Source organism: Saccopteryx bilineata, chromosome 12 (assembly GCF_036850765.1).
Source record: "Saccopteryx bilineata isolate mSacBil1 chromosome 12, mSacBil1_pri_phased_curated, whole genome shotgun sequence".
In the NCBI taxonomy this organism is placed as follows: Eukaryota; Metazoa; Chordata; class Mammalia; order Chiroptera; family Emballonuridae; genus Saccopteryx; species Saccopteryx bilineata.
The window spans coordinates 49,981,175-49,998,541 of NC_089501.1; the positions used below are offsets into that span (position 1 = coordinate 49,981,175).

The 17,367-nt window shown below is 50.3% G+C and overlaps 1 protein-coding gene across 7 annotated transcripts in view; it reads left to right on the forward strand.

Annotated features, from left to right (window-relative positions):
* Nucleotides 1–17,367, forward strand: part of ZDHHC14 (zinc finger DHHC-type palmitoyltransferase 14) — a 253,025-nt gene that overhangs the window by 186,829 nt on the left and 48,829 nt on the right. For all 7 annotated transcript variants that reach the window (XM_066247774.1, XM_066247770.1, XM_066247775.1 and 4 more), the window contains exon 3: nucleotides 1,501–1,659. In XM_066247774.1, the coding sequence (XP_066103871.1) occupies nucleotides 1,501–1,659 (159 nt within the window). The remainder of the gene's footprint in view (nucleotides 1–1,500; nucleotides 1,660–17,367) is intronic.

The following is a 17,367-nucleotide window of genomic DNA, read 5'->3' on the forward strand; positions in this document are numbered from 1 at the left end:
GCGCAGAGTCCCACGCCTGGGGAGCTTTGGGAACCCCTGATGTCGGACTGCCCCCCACCTATGAAATCAGAATCTCAGGGCCGAAGCAAATGTCAGTAGTTTTGAAAGCTCTCCATGTGACCCGGTCCCCAGGTTGAGTTTGTGTGGGGGCTTGAGTGGGTGGTGGGACTCATTCCTGCCTCTTTGGAAATTGACCGGAAGAGTGCCGCTGTTGTCGCTGTGGGTAGTGTGCCCCGTAAATGTGGATGGACTAAAATGGACAGCTACCTTTGGAGGTCCTGGCTTTGTTTTGCGGGAACACCGTGAAGGTTCCCACGGTCTCCTCCAGCCACCAGGGTCGCCCCGCCCGTGTTATCAGTCACAGGGTGCTGGTTGAGCGCGCACGGATCTTCCTGCTGTCCGGCCTCCCCCTGTGGCCTGTTGGGACTGCACAGCTAGCTGCTCCAGTGCCTCTGGCAAACTCCTGGGGCTGTGAGGGGCCCAGAGGAGGATAAATCTGGATGCTTTCCCTGCCCATGGAGCAGAGACTCGCATCCCTGCGACTCACTGGAATCAGCCCAGGTGTCTCTGATGTAATGGGGTTGGGGCCGGGTCCAGTGTATCAGGAGAGTTTTACAAGCTCCCTGGTGATTCTCATGTGAACTCAGAGACAAGGGCCAGGCTGTAAGATAACACAAAACCTAAAAATTAGACATATTTGTCTTTTCTTCAACATTTAAAAAAACTGACTCTAAAAAATAAAAGGGCAGGCAATAAACAAAATATAGACATTATTTTTAAACTATACACTTAATGATTTTGTTTGCAGTGGGGGAAGAGATATACTTAATGATTTTTTAATATATATATATATTTTTTTTTTTTTTACATCTATATTCCTCCCATCCAATACCCTGTTACCTTTTGAGGAGGCCAATGGGCAAAATAGAGAGGTTGTTGAGCTGGATTTGTAGTACACTGTAGGGGAAGGAAAGTGCCCCTGATGTAAGTATCACCCACAGTAGTAATTAATTAGGGCAAACGCTGACAGCTGTAACAAATGAAACCCAGACCTTCAGATATTTAACAAACACTCGGGGTTTGACGCCCGGTAATCAGTGAGGCCCAGTGAAGAGTTCTCAGGGACGGCCACACTGTGTGTTGGTGCTCATTCAAGGTCCCCAGTTTGTGGCCCCCTGAGTGGGTGGAACTGGGGAGAGATTTCCCACCTGCCAGGCTGTGCAAAATGTTCTCAGACCCCATTGGCCAGAGCTCAGCCTGTGGCCACTCCCACCTGCATGGGCTGTTAAGCGCAGCCCCAGCCCTGGCCAGGAGCTCGAAGGGTTGTAGGACAGCCAACCCGCTGGGCCCCAGCTCGGTTGTGTGACCCGTGTCAGCAGCCTCGCAGGAAGGCACAGGTACCCCGAGGGGCCCGTGTGGGCAGCCCCCCTCGGTGCGAGGGCCTGCAGAGGTGACGTGCTCTGTTAAGAGCCTGTGCTCTTTCTCTTCTTTTCTCCACAGATATCGCCAACGGCACCAGTTCAGGGGGGTACCGCCCACCTCCCAGAACCAAAGAAGTCATCATCAATGGCCAAACTGTGAAACTTAAATACTGTTTCACCTGCAAGATTTTCCGGCCCCCTCGTGCCTCTCACTGTAGCCTTTGCGATAACTGCGTAGGTGAGTAGACGCAGAGGCCGCCTCCGTTCCCGCCTCTGACGCTTGCGCTGAACCACCTGGGAGCGGACGGAACAGGCCTGGGCTGGGGAGAGTCGGCCTGTGTGTCTCTTTAATCCTTTGAAACTGAGCGGCTCAGTAACAGTTAATATTTCAGTGTCTTTGCCTCCCGCCAGGGGTCCTGTTCACCAAGCCCAGCGCACACTTTTTCTTTTGCTCTTTCACACCCTGCAACACCCCTGGCCCAGCGCACTGCCAGAGGCCTTTGTCCTGAGCACTCGCACCCCACCCGAATGGGGGTTCTTTGTTCCGTGGAGCTGCCAATCAGCAGGCCCTTGAAATAAAAGCATTCTACCCCTGGGTCGCTGGTGTCCCAGCGAGCTGGCTGCAGGTGTTGCCTCCCCAGTCCTGGAGTGGAGGTTGGTGAGGGGAGCTGGAGGCATTTGAAATGAAAGAGAGAAAGAGGGGCAGAGACCAGGAGACTTCCAGGCCCACAGTTAGGATTGTCACTCTCCCCAAAGACCGCCAAGATCCGCCCTGTCCACTGGCTGTCCCCAGGAGGGACTAGGGAAGCAGAGGGAACACAGTGGGGCCCCGAGGTCCTCGGTTGTAAGACTTGGCCCTACTGTTAGGCCACCGGCGACGCAGCGCAGGATTTCTGCAGCGGACTGGGTCCCCAGCCCCTGAGAATTATTTGGCAAGCACTTCCTGTGGGCTCAGAGCAAGAGCAGAGCGGCTACCCACAGCCGCAGAGGGCGTCCTTGCCTGGGCTGGAGCCCCTTAGAGACGAGGTTGACGAGGAGATGGCAGAAGACCCGCCTCACAGGAGGGGTAGGGAGAGGCAGGCGAAGGCTTTGCGCACTAGGGAAGGCCCTCGCGCCCCGGGTCCCGTAACCTGCCTCTGAAAGAAACTCCCACGGAGACTCCTGGGCGGTAGGCCTCGAAAAACTGTTCCTTCATACCAGAAAGGATCAAACTCCTCAGAGCAAACCTGGTTCCCTCGGTGACACGTTATCGATTGCCAACACTCTTTGAGCCCGTTGGATTTTGTAGTCCCCGTTCTCCTTGGGGACAGTAAAATGTTATGATGTACTTCCTGCTGTGGGAAGCAGGTTCCCTTTCATTTGCCTGGAATTTACTTTATTTGAACTTGAACCATCTTCAGCTTGTTTAGTGTCCATGATTTCCTTACCAGGTCTCGTCTTGGTTTTATTAGGCTACATCAATTACCTTTAGCCCCACCCCCACCCCCACCCCGAGTGAAACTGCATGGACTTCTGCTCAGTCTCTCCTGGGTAGGGAGTAGCCTATAGTTAACAGCCTGGACTCCATACCACGTGGCCTGGGTGCGGATGCTAACTTCGTGAGTTAGACAGCTACGTCAGCTCTCCGTGCCTTGGTTTTTCTCACCTCTACAATGGGGTCAACAACAGTACCTTCCTGGTGGGATGGTTGAGAAAAGAAATTATTTAATTCACGTTAAGCACTTAAGAGCCCTGCCTGGCGTACCGTGAACACTCTGTAATTGTCGCGTGTTACTGTTATCACTGCTGCTCCATCGGTATTTTTGATTGGTTTCTGTGGACAGTTTTTCTTGGCCTTCAATAGCCTTCTGCAGGTGGGAGGACCAAAACTATACCGGGTCCTCTATGTGAGGGCACATCAGGGTTTCACAAGGACACGTGACAGTCTTTGCTTGGTTTCTCATACGCTTCCTGGTGACTCCTGCCCCGTGCTCATCTTGAGAACACTTTTAAGCCAAAATATCACAGTGGTTTAAATATCTTCAGGGATATAATCTATAGGGATTTTCAGGATCCTTTCTTGGGTTGTAATTTTGCTATTACGTATAGTACAGATATGATGGAATAGTATGTAAGTTACACTTTTTCACATAGAATCGTTTGTTGTTTTGCACACTTTCCCGTGGAGTCTAATGACTTAGTCCAGTTGGTATTTATAGGTAGGGAGTTGTTAACTGCAAACCTGAAGAGGCTTCTGGGCACCTCCTTCTCTGTATTGTTTATAAAATTTTTATCCATTACTACACACCTGACTGCTTCTGTTCATCCGTTTGTGTCCGTTGGACTCAGTCCTCCATTTCCAGGATCTAGCCTAGATTCCTGGCCGTGACAAAACTTTCTTCCTTTTCTCATACTGTTTTCAAACTCTCTTTGGATAATATAGAACGCTTTCTAAATAGTCACGTCGTACTCTCATGTGTTCCCTCCGTCACCTACAGGTTTACGTGTTCCTTAAAGAGGCCTGATGAATTAGATGTAAGATCCCCTTGCCAACATGAGATCTTAACCCCAGTTAATAATGGGCTTCTCCTGTGGTACAACTGCTTAGGATTTATCCCCTCCTATAATATCCAAGATCCCTTCCGTGGCCTTTCTAAAGGGTCCGAGTCACCATGGTAGTACATACAGCAGCACTCCACAGCCAAGCGTGCTGGTGTCGTATAGCTGGTAGATGCAGACCAGAGAAGGGAAAGGGGGAGAAGGCGGGAGGCTGGGGGGTGGGCTCAAGAGGAAGAACACTGGACCAAAAGCATCACTTGATGGTTCTGGGGCTGGAGCCTGGCCAATCCCTGATCAGGGGCCACTCCAGGGGTGGGGAGGGGGGCGGGTGAGATAAATAACATACAGTTAATTTTAAAATGAAGTTACTCACAGCCCTCCTGGAAGAGCCACCCAGTGATTCAGACCTATTTAGCTTTGTCTTTCTGGTTTGTGAAGCTAATTTGGGCCTTTGCTGGGGCCCGTTAGCAGACCGGTGAAGTCTTCCTTCTGCATTCAGGAAGTCGAGTGGAAAGCAGATGTCTCCAGCCGAGGAGCAGAATCGCAGAGTTTGCCACTGTTTTATTTTTAGATGGGAAGTTTTTATTGGAAGAATTCTGCTTTTTGCAGCCAGGGGGAAAACACAATGATGTGCTGGAAGCCGGGGCTGGCACGCTCGGCTTCCCTCCCCCTGGGGACGGTGAGGGGGTTGGGCTGGTCCTTTCTGGGCACACAGGTAAGTGTCGCTTGGTGCCGGGAGAGGAGAGAGGGAAGATGCAGTTTCCCAGGCGGTCCAGAAGAGCCTTTTCCTTTGTGCATTTTGTTTGGAAGGAGAGCAGAGTCGTGAGGTCTGTGTTTCGGTTGGGGACAGAGGAGAAGCTTTCTTGGGGAGCACACTCTGGTGCAAGCACAGGACCTGTCAGCAGAGCCTAGGGACCGGGGACATTCTCTAAAGACAGGCCTGACTCCTGGTCCTGTCCCTGAAGAACGATAGGGTTATCTGACCACCCCCAGCTGTTTCCACATCTGTAAAATGGAGTTACCCTTGTACTGCCTTCTAGGTGTGTTCTAGGGATTAGGTGAGCTAGTAACCAGCAAGGGCCCAGTGCAGCCCTGGTGCCCACGGAGGGCTGACTAAGTGCATGTCATTAATGCTCTTGTCATGAGTAACGGGACAGCTGCTGCCTAGTGCTCCCAGATACTGCCTAGAACGAGCTTCATCTTCACAGGGACAGGAGTCGCCTTGTTTTTCTGTCATCTAGTACAGTGGTCCCCAACCTTTTTTGGGCCACGGACAGGTTTAATGTCAGAAAATATTTTCACGGACCGGCCTTTAGGGTGGGATAGATAAATGTCTCATGTGACCGAGACAAGCGTCAAGAGTGAGTCTTAGATGGATGTAACAGAGGGAATCTGGTCATTTTTTTAAAAATAAAACATCGTTCAGATTTAAATATAAATAAAACGGAAATATTGTAAATTATTTATTCTTTCTCTGTGGACCGGTACCAAATGGCCCATGGACCGGTACCGGTCTGCGGCCTGGGGGTTGGGGACCACTGCTCTAGTAGGATTTAGGTGATCTGCCATACTGAGCGATCTCCTCTCTCTTTCTGGCTGTTATCTCTGTCTCTGTCTCTCTCTGATTCTCTCTCTGTCGCTCTCTCTCTCTCTCTCTCTGTTGTCATCACGTCACTTCTGCACGTTTGAAAGCGTGTTTTGAGTTGTTTGTTCATCCCGGCCACAGCCAGCCTCTAGGGTGGGTGGTGGGGTGCAGGGGGAGCCCACTCTACTCTCTCAGCTCCCTGGGCTCCTTGGGTCATTCACAAAAAGTCACCAAAGAGCTGGTGAGCAGGCGTGCCCAGGGAGGTCCCCTCAGACTGACCATGTGCATTCTGAAGGCCCGCACGGGTCCCTCCCGCTTCCCTGACCAGGGCGGATGCTTTCAGGGAAGTCTGTCCTTGAGTGGACTCTGGGCCAGGGTCTAACTGTCTAACCCTGAGAGGACAGAAGGCAGTGTGGCCTGGAGACCAAGAGGTGGCCTCCGGGCCCAGTGGCCACCCGGGTCCCAGACGTCCACCCTGTCTGGGAAGGGGGACCCTCTCTGCACTGCTGCGCCACCCTGGAGGAGCTGTAAGGACAGAGAAGATGGACAGGAAGCCCTGGGAGCTCTCAGCATTGTCAGACACTTTAGGGAGGGTGGCTGCTCCCACTTTCTTCTGTCCTCTTCTGTCATTTCTGGTATGGGTGGCACAAAGAACCTTCAGATGCCCTCTGCAGGGACTTGGTGTCTGTTACTCTTGTGTTTGGAAGAGCTTCACCATCTTCTAAGAATCCATGTGGCCTCATTCTCATTCCCCTGCCTTTCTTACTGTGCTCTTTCCCTCCGGAGCGCTTTGCTCCACCCTCTCCCTCTGCCCCTCGGTGCCCCCTGGGCCAGCTGCCTCCTGTGGGACGTGGGTTCCTGAGCTGGGAAATCCTCTCTGTGTGTACACCCTGCCGTGTGCCCCTGCTGCACAGGGAGCCCATTGCTGCTTCACACTTATACCGACACGAAGAGCTTTATTTCCGAGATTTACAATTGCAGCTGCCCTAATTCTAAAGTGGGGCAGCACTCTGGAATTTCCTTTTAACTATTTAGGCGCGGAGAGAGGGCTGTTCACTTCCCGTAGGAAAGTCCGTCATTTGAAGGGAATGAGTGAACTGGCATTTGTATGCAAGCAGGAGCCTTGACCAACAGGGCTTTCCTCTGTCCCCCTGGTTTCCAGGACCCTTCCTTCTCACGCACATTTAACGAGCACCTGTGTGTCGGGCACTGTGTTAACAACAGCTGGACACATTGAAACAAAAGACAGTCTCCGTGTCCCTGTGGATCATTATTAAGAACAGACCAAGGAGAATTCAAGGTGGAAAGCATCATATTTATCATATAACATGGGCCAAAGAGAGTAATTGTAGTAAAGGCTATAATGAAAAATTTAGTCATTAACATATATGTACCAAATAACATTGCATCAAATTATGTAAAGTTAAATTGGTTAGAAAACACAAGGATAATTTGGTATAAACATAATGTTAGTGACAAACAGTAGCATAACTCCCGTTTTGACGGCTCAGGTAAGCAAAATAAAAGAAAAAAAATAAGTGATATAATTGATAAGTAGGTGCTGAACTTGGTTGCTACGAAGTGTGCTGACCTTTTAAAACTGTTTATAGAACAATTTACAAAATTAATCATATGAGGCTACCCTCAAAATTTCTAACTTCCTAAAAGCAGATGATGCACAGACCATGTATTTATGACGCAACAAGGAAACTAGAAACTGACCACAAGCATATAATACGCAAACCTCACCAACTGGGATATTTTTCAAAAGTTTTACATCAGAGCTCTTGGGTGGCAGAAACTTCAAAATTGCAATTGTGAAATAGTTAGGAAATGACAGTAAGACCCATGCAAAAGAAAACTCTATGCCAGACTCAGAATTCTGTTTTAAACACACAAAGCAGTTAACCCTTAACTCAGGCAGAAAAGGAATTATTTGCAAAACTATCAGGTAGCTCCTAGAAGTGAAGGCAAAGGCTGAAGAACCGGACTCGGAAACCAGGGGCAGCCTGGGAGGCGGGTGGCTGCCCAGAGCCAGTCACGCCTGCATAGGACACCACAGGAGGTGCAAGGGCCACTGATTGACAAGATGTTTGCCTATGAGTTCTAACTGCTGCTGATGTCAGCTGAGAGCTGGCTGTTTGTAGGGGCCGTGGGTGTGGGATTCAGGGATCTCGTGGGAGCTCCTGGGCCCGTTCAGCCTCCACACCCAAACACTACCGAGGCGGGAGAGGTGACTGCCCCACTTTGAGCTTCTGCACCAGGTGGGAAGGAGGAGACTTGCCTCTCATCTATTTTGGGAGTCTCCCTGAACAGGAAGCTTACTTGGATGATAGATGGCCCGTGAAGCATAGTTTTTCAAAGTCTAGTTCAAAAAAGAAGTGTACTTAGAAGCAAATAAAGAAGTGGATCTATCTCAAGAAAATAGAAAAAAATAGCAAAATAAACTTAAGAAAGACAGGAAGAAAAAAAATTAATGACCTAGAAAAATGGAGTCAATGGGATACCGAACTAATTCTGTGGAAAAGAAACAAAAAAAGATAAAGTAACAAAGTGGAAAAAGAATAAAATGAGACAAATATAGGTGGGTTTTTTTAGTTGTTGGAAAATACAGTTTACGTTGTATAACTCCATGCCAATTGATTAGAAAATCTCAATGGAACATTGTTTTATGGGAAATTAGCCAAGGAATGAGAGGAAAACTTAGACGACTAACAATGAAAAATAGAGAAGCTTATTGAAGAATCATCCGAGAGACACTGGACCCGGACAGCTTACTCTCTGTGCTCGGAATAGTGTCTCAGAGCTTAGAGTAGGTTGACCAGCTTTTCAGTTCGTTTCAGCAAGATAGTATAACCCCCGAACCTGACAGAAATAACACTGCAAAAAATAAAAAAGGTTCTCATTTATAAATACATGTTAAAACCAACATGATGACATAGCAAATTTAATCTAGCAGTATAATAAAATAATCACTGTGGCACAGACAAGTGTATTCCCGGAATGTGATTACTTTTCAATGTTATGAAATCTATTAACATATCAGTAGGTCAGAGGCCAAAAGTATAGGATCATGAAAAAGGATGCTAAAAAAGAGATTTACTACAACTTGGTACCTACTTCTACCTCTAAAATGCAGAAGCCCAAGACCAGAGGTGCGGGCGGCAGAGCCTCAGCCTCCATGGTCTTCATCCTGGGGTGTGTTCCCACGCTCTCTCACCGCACATGGCAAGGGGGCTCTGCAGGTGCCAGGAAGGTTGCTAATCAACTGACCTTAAGTTAGGGAGAGGACACGTCTGACCAGGCAGTGGTGCAGTGGATAGAGCGTCAGATTGGGACGCGGAGGACCCAGGTTCAAAACTCTGAGGTCGCCGGCTTGAGCGTGGGCTCATCTGGTTTGAGTGTGGGTTCACCAGCTTGAGCGCAGGGTCGGTGGCTTGAGTGTGGAATCATAGACATGACCTCATGGTCTCTAGCTTGAGCCCAAGGGCACTGACTTGAGCAAGGGGTCACTCGGTCTACTGTACCCCCCCCCCCCCGTCAAGGCACGTATGAGAAAGCAATCAATGAACAACTAAGGAGCCTCAACGAAGAATTTATGCTCCTCATTTCTCTCCCTTCCTATCTCTCTGACCCTCCCTCTGAATCTCTCTCTCTGTCAAAAAAAAAAAAAAAAAAAAAAGAGGAGAGAACCCTGGTGGGCCCACTGTGATCACAAGGGCCCTTTAAGAGCAAAGAAGGAGGCCCTGGCCGGTTGGCTCAGCGGTAGAGCGTCGGCCTAGCGTGCGGAGGACCCGGGTTCGATTCCCGGCCAGGGCACACAGGAGAAGCGCCCATTTGCTTCTCCACCCCTCCACCGCGCCTTCCTCTCTGTCTCTCTCTTCCCCTCCCGCAGCCAAGGCTCCATTGGAGCAAAGATGGCCCGGGCACTGGGGATGGCTCTGTGGCCTCTGCCTCAGGCGCTAGAGTGGCTCTGGTCGCAACATGGCGACGCCCAGGATGGGCAGAGCATCACCCCCTGGTGAGCAGAGCATCGCCCCTGGTGGGCGTGCGGGTGGATCCCAGTCAGGCACATGCGGGAGTCTGTCTGACTGTCTCTCCCTGTTTCCAGCTTCAGAAAAATGCAAAAAAAAAGAGTAATGAAGGAGAGATTCTATGCAGGAGAAGTCAGCTGATGTCGCTGGCTTGAAGATGGGTTGGGGGCTCATGGGAAGGGGGAGAAGGAAGTAGATCCTGCCAGCTGTACTGAGCTTGGACGGACCAGGGTCCAAGTCCGCCCGAGACCTGCTCCGCTGCTCCTGGGGCTTCCAGACCCTTCGCATTAGCCTGTCTTAAAATATGTCAAACACTCTAATTAGTGCTCTTGGATCCAAGCTACCTGTTGCGTAGTGTCCCTCTCCACTCGTTGACCTCTCTGGGAAGTTCCTGCACGCCTCCGGTAGTTGTGTTCTTGCCTCTGACTTGAAATGAATACATACGGTCACGGGACTTTCAGCCGAAAGCAAACTTGGAGGTGTTTCTTTTTCACAGATCATCTATTGTCATGCACCTAGGGTTTAATGAGACTTGTAAAATGAGAGATAACTCAAGGAATGTTACCACCATTGTGAAGTAACTCACACTCGGCAAGATTTAGCTAGAGCGGAACTCATCCCGACTGTGCCGAAGACTACACTTTTCATAAAAGGTTTTATTTGTCGATATAAGAAGCTCAGAGCCAAATTTACCCACCTCTAAGCACTGTAAATAAGAACTTGAGGGTTTTTTTTGGGGGGGGGCACTGACTCATTCCCGGTTTTCTTATAAGCCACCAAGTGTTTTTCAGGAAGAGATGGACTTTTAATTCTGTTGCTCATTATCAAGGATTCAGTGTTGCTAGCTCACGGGACAAGCGACAGAATTTCAAGTGACCTTTCTAACATCCTTTCCCAGAAGTCTTTGCAGTTCTTCTTATGTCAAATTACAATCATTCCTGGTTGTCAGTACTCCGTTTTCTCCGTCTCTTCCTGCCAGTTCTCGTTTCCTGTATTTCACGTTGGCTCCCTCTCCTGCCCCGGGCCGGCCCCTCTCTCTTCTGTCAGCTCTCCTCTGTCCTCCCTGAGTCTCTGTGTGGTGGCTGAACAGACCCATGCTTTGTCTCAGCCAGCTGAGCCCCCCCCGGGGTCTGCAGTCTCTCCACATGCTCTCCCCACAATCAGATCCCCCCTGTCCTGCCACCAAGACTTCCTTCCATAAAAATTAAAATTGTAAAAGAGTCTAGAGATGCTTTTGAGACAATAGAAAATGTATAATTAATTCCACCAAGTCTTGACTTGCTCAGAACTGACTTCATAACATGTTTGGTACAGGTATAAGTACATACATGTATGATACATGGACGTCAGTTCCTTACAGTGGAATTCCCGGGTTTAGGAGTCTGCATTTGAGCACGCTGCCCAGAGAATTCACAGAGTCAAGTATGAGCCCTGGGAGTGGACTTTCTCTGACCTTGTCTGGGTTCCACCATCAAAGTCTGTCCCTTCGGATGCGTTGGGGATGGCTCAACTGTCCCGGAGAGCAGTGGCCTCCAGCGGGCGTCTGTGTCCAGCATAGCACAGCTAAGGTGATTTGCAAGCTTAGAAAATCAGTATCAATAAATAGCTACCATCTTCTGAAGCCAGTTGGAGGCCATGCTCTGTAAGTGCGATTGTACAGGTAAAGATACGTTCCATTTTTTTTTTAATTTTATTTATTCATTTTAGAGAAGAGAGAGAAAGGGAGAGACAGAGACAGAGAGAGAAGGTGGGGAGGAGCTGGAAGCATCAACTCCCATATGTGCCTTGACCAGGCAAGCCCAGGGTTTCGAACCGGCGACCTCAGCGTTTCTAGATCAACGCTTTATCCACTGCACCACCACAGGTCAGGCTGTGTTTCTCCTCCCGCTCGCCTTAGAGCCCTTTTCCCTGCGGGCGCCTGAGATAGGTGCTGACGTCACAGCAAGGGTAGAAGTCCACAGAGTGCATGTTGGGAGTCAAGGTGAGGAGTCGGGCCCTGTCTGTGGAACACCCTGCAAAGCAAGCATTTACAGCTAACCTGAGAGGATTCGTTCATTGGCTGTTTTGTGCAAGTAGAATGCAGATTAGTATAAGACGGCTTCCTGCCCTTCATGAGTTTTTTGCCTACCCGTGAAAAGTTGGCTACTCATGGAAAGAAGTATTTGACAAGGGTGTAGCACTCACAATAGCTGCTCTGACCTCAGGATGGTCATGTCAGACCAGTTTCCAAAAAAAGGGGAGAAATGGGAGGAAAGGCTGGAAAAATGAGGCCCTTGGGTGCCCGTCCAAGAAAGAAGGACTCGTCTCAGCCACTAGTTCATCACTTGAGCGGGAAACAGCGGTGGTCAGATGCTGGCAGGCCAGGATGGTGGCCCACCTGCAGAGCGCAGCTCTCTCCGTGGCCCTGGCCAGGGACTGGCGCCCTTGCTCGCCGGGTTTGCTTAGGGCCAGGGTTCCTGACCTGGGCACTAGGGATGCAGTTCAGGGGAGTCTGTGAACCTGGGTGGGAAACACAATTGCATCTTTATCCTCACAACCTCTCAGTGAAATTAAATAGTTCCTCCATTTACGGAGATCAGCCACATACCACATTAGTAGAGTGAGTCACCACTAGACACCACGGACATTTTCGTACGGCATTACGTTGTGACAGATACCTCAGATTACTGCCCACCCTGTTACCACCTCACAGGATGGCAGTCGATAAGCTGTCGCTCCTGTTATTAGGCAGATCAATACATAAGTATGTATTTAAACTATGTCACAATTTTTAAATTATTCTGAAAACAATATTCATTCTTGGTTTCTTTTATTACTTCTTGTATTTTATGTATTTAAAAACATTCTGGGAGGGAAGGGGTCCATAGGCTTCCTGGGGCTGCTGACAGGGTTCATGGCACGAAGAAAGTGAAGAACCCCTGGTGAAATCTGTTTAGACGCTTTTCCAATTAAATCTATTGGGGTGACACTGGTTAAAATTCTATAAGTTTCAGGTGCACAGTCTGTGCTACATCACCTGTATATTGCATTGTGTGTGCACACCCAAAGTCAGATCTTCTTCCATCGCCATATATTTATCCCCTTTACCCGTTACCATCCCCCCACTCCACCCCCACCCCCGTTCTCTCTGATAACCACCGTACTGTTGTCTGTGTCTATGAGCTTTTGTCTGTTTTTCTTGTTTGTTCATTTCTTGCTTAAAGTGTTCTATCCCACACGTGAGTGAAATCATGATTCTTGATCTTTTCTGACTGACTTATTTCACTTAGCACGATATTTCCAAGACCTATCCATGTTGTCGCAAATGGCCGTATTTCATCCTTTCTTGTGGCCCAGTAGTATTCCGTTGTCTCTGTGGACCACATTTACCCTGTCTTCTATCGAGGAATACATACCCAGACTTTTCAATTGTTAGAAAACAGACTTCGTAAGATGACCTCTTCTTTCCACCCCACCAAGAGCGTTGGTGTGGATTTTCTTTTTCACATAATATATAACAACATTTTTTCCCAAGGATGCCATTTTAAAAGCTCTTTTTAAAATAAAACAAAACCAGTTACACTGGGTTCATTCTTCCTCCTTCCTCCTTCCTCCTTCCTCTGTTTCTTCTTTCTCTCTTTCTCAACCTAAACATGGGTATGTAATACACACACACACACACACACACACACACACACACACACACAGCATTTCCTGAGGGCAGGCACACCTGGACCACCCATCCTGGGTGGTCTGCTGAGCCTGGTTGTACAGCCCACTCCAGTGTTTTGGTTGTTTTCTGGAAGCGTCTGTTTACCCGTTTTATTACAAAGAAGGGAACAGAGAGCTGAGTAGCAGGAAGAGGTCTTTGTAGCTGCCCTTCCCTGCTCAGTCTTCACCACCTCTTTGTGTTCTTGGGTAAATAGAACCCATCTTAAAAATTGTTTAATAGTTGTGGAGAATATATTCCCTCCCACTGTTCTTGTCTCCGTCCCTTTATGCCACTGGGAAATATTAGTAAGACGGAACGGAGGACTAGCCTGGATGGGGGGGGGGCATTCTGTACACTGAGCCACTGAACACATGGGTTGCCGTTTGCTAAGAAGGGGCGGGTTTGTGAGGAGGAGGAATACAGCGTAATGAATGGAGCTCTGGACTTCTGGATGCAAGATGGCTGTAGGGCAGTCCGTAGAACTGTCTCCCAGGCGGTTGGAAAGGTGGCATGGCTCACCCGAGGAAGCCTAAGGGCCCAGGGATGGAGCCCGGTGTCAGTGGCATCCAGACGCATCCTCCGATGGTGCCTGTGTGCTGAGCAGGAACGGCCGCTGGGCTCCTCCACTCCCAGATGCACACTCCCAGCCTGGACGTTCACATTCGACCGCCACTCGGGAACTGAAGGGACACAGGGGCTCTGGAATGTCAGGTGCACACCCTGAAATGCCAACCCCACGGGCAGCTGGAGAAGCAGATACTCAGAGGGCTGACCAGTGTGGGGTGACATCGTGCCATGAGAATTTGGGGAAACCCCACAGATGACTCCTGAGTGTCAAACACCCCTTCTGCCCCCTGAGTCTGGCTTTGCTTCTGTTCTGTATCACGAATTGGTACAGCCAGGACTTGTTCCAAGAGAACTGTACCGAGTGCCGGAACCCTGACTCTGGGACTGCTGGAAAGCGAGGTGCCCTTCTGCCCCGGGGCTCCAGAACTTAGAGCAGGAGGGATCCGAGGGTCTTCTGGCCAAGGCCCACCTTTTAGAGATGGGAAACTGAGGACAAGTATGAACATTATAAACATCAGTATCAGCCTTTTAAAAATATTTCGTCTAGGTGAATCCTTCAGAGCAAAAACTGCAGAAGGGTTGGGGCGTGTACTCGCCCCTCACGCTCCCGTCTCTGTCCACGTAATCGGTGGCACACAGGCACCCGTGGTCGGCACGAGGCACGCAGTGTGTGTGTCGCAGTAGTACCCAGTGAGATACTACATCGCAGAGCACCTTGAGAGATACAGAGCACGCTGCACACATGCTTCCCTTTCCTGGAGCTGGTCTTCCGGTTTAACCCTCGGCACTCATGATGAGTCTGGCTCTGCAGTTTCAGCGTGAGATTTCTCAGACGTTTTGCCAAGAGGTCTCATTCTGAATACATTTTTTCTTTTGGACACGTCACAGTTTGCCTTTAAGGGGGAACACCATCCACGGTTCCATGGGGCTGTGTGTTCTGCTCGCTACACGGCCCTCTGTGTCTCAGATGCCGTAGATTCTGTGCTACAGGATCTTGGGAGCAGGTTAACTTTGGAAACAGCAGCCCACTGTGAATATAATTTTCTATTTGTTTATGTATATGCTCAAATTAAATGGTTTTGAAGAGCCTTCGGGTTGCTAGTTCTACACGAGTAATGCACCCAGGAAGTGACTCAGTTCTGAAACCATTTTGAGAATAAATTGAGGCTTCAAAAATCATAGTAATGGACATGCAAGAATGTGTGTCTCAGGAGGGCGGGGGCAGTGGGAGTGGGACAGGGAGTAAGACCACATCAGAGCTGGTTCTAGGCCCGGACATCCCACCACGCCACCCAGGACTGTGGCGATTCCATCTGCCTCTGAGCTTGACGTTCTCCTGCCGGGCGTGGGAATGTGAGGTGCCTACCTCACACCGTCTGCTGGGGACAAGTGAATTGAAGAAAATGAACGTGAGTGCCGAAAACCAGAGAGCCCAGCAGAAGCGTGAGCCATTCTGATGTGAGGTGGTTACTGACACTGATTTCGAGGCCCGCAGTTTCTAGAGAGAGATGGAGAGGTGTCTGGGGTGGGGGGTGGGGTGCTTTTTTTATTCTCGGATTTGGAAGACCGTCGTTTCATTCTGTGGAGAGTTAAGGAGAACTTCCAGGCATGGTTTCTGGCCCTGCGATTCCAAAAACAGTGCGAGGCCGAGGCTGAGAGGGGGCCGGTGGGGTCAAGAAGCGAGCTGTGTGGCTCCCCGAGCATTCACGCTTTTGCTTACGGGGGAGCTGACTTCAGAGACTGGTGACGCGGCGAGGGGCAGCGGGAGGATTACCGAGGCCCACCTGCGGGCCGGCACCGGGTCCTTGAGGGTCTTCATGTTTGACCTTGAGAGAACTGATGTCATCATCGTGACGCAGAACCCTAATCCAGCCACCAAATTCCAGGAAGCTCACAGACCTGGGCGAGGGTTCTGGTTCTGAGTCTCAGAAAAGGGTGGGGTGTGGTGGGGTGGGGGTGGGGGTTCTGAGAGTAGCAGAGGACAGAGGGGAATGTACTTCTCCGGCCCGGTTAGGACAGACTGCTTCACAGGACGACCTCCCAGATGCAGAACGGGGTGAACGCGAGGTTCCCTCTGCCCGGTGGCCGTCCGAGTCTCTCTGTAATCTTACTTCTCTCCGGTTGCACACATCCCCTGGTCCCTCTCAGAAACGATGGAGGCGATGAGCTATAATAAATCTTCTGCCTCCCCCCACTGTCCAACCACTGTTTCTCTTTGCTCCTCTGCGGAGGCGGCTTGTTCTCTGCTCAACAGCGTCGTTGCAGCCGTTTTCGTTCCTGATTCGCAGATCGGCCCCGTGGTGTGAGCTGCTTGTCCTGCTCCTGGAAGCACAAAATGTCCCCAATAAGAGAAACCGGAGTTAAAAACGAAAGCAAACCTAGAACATGTGAGGAGACAGAAACACAGGATGGGCGATGCGACTTCTTGGTGTTTGCTCCTTCATAAAATTAAACAGATAGAACTGTCTTCAGAGAAAGAGTTAAGGAGGCAGGGAGGTGGGGGGAGGAGCCTTCTTCCCCGATAGATGCCTTCGCCCCAAATAAGCCTCTGAGCCCGCATTCTCAGTCACTCTGCCAGGTCAGCCTGGTCACTTCCTTACGTCTCTGTAAGACGTGCCCGCTTCCTCTGATGGTCACCTCGCCGAGAATGAGGCCATCTGCCGCTCCTCAGAGGGTCACCTCGCCGAGAATGAGGCCATCCTGCCTCTCCCCAGAGAGCAGCTGGACTGAGGGCCGGCACCCCCGGCTACAGAGGACAGACGCCCTAATGCAGAAGAGGCCCGAAAAGCCACCACACAAGGGGCAGTTCCAACGTGGCAGTGCGCAGGTCCCGTTCCCACCCCACCGATGAGCTGCGGGCGCCGCGGGCACGCAGGACTGCTGCTGCAGGACAGACAGACGGACCCGGGTCCCCAGGCCACCCGGCCCCGGGGCAGCAGAGAACTAGCTTAGGAGGCGGTACCAGGGGGGAATTAAGAGTTCGGGTTAATGCCTGGTTCTGATGCCGACTCCTCCGTCTGCAAGTCCCTTGTCTGTGAGGCGGGCATAATAGCATCTACCTCCCCCGGCGTTGTGAGAACGGAACGATGCAGCTCATGTGACACACTTAGCTCGGTGCCGGGCATGTGGCAAGGGCTCAGGAGAGGGTGGCCGAAAGAGAAAGGAGGAGGACAGGGCAGTGAGCACAGGAGGGCGTGTTCCAGAAATGTGACCCGTCTGTGAACGCAGGAGCAGAGCTGTTGTGACTTCAAGGTTTACTACAAGTTTTAGAACGGCCTGACTTATATATATATATATATAAAATGTCTAAGAATGCAAGTGATTTCGTGTCTAATACTTAGCTGGTTAAATATGCACGCATTTCCTAGTCCCTAGTGCTATGAATTATGTGGGAGCCCTGAAAGCCAAGTCAATAGTGGGTCCCACCCCACCCCAGCAGTCATCAGCCTCAAGAACACGGGCCAAGTTTCACTCATCCTGGAGGAAAAATGGCCTGGGTTTGAAGAAGAGCCCCTTTCCACTTCGTACCTT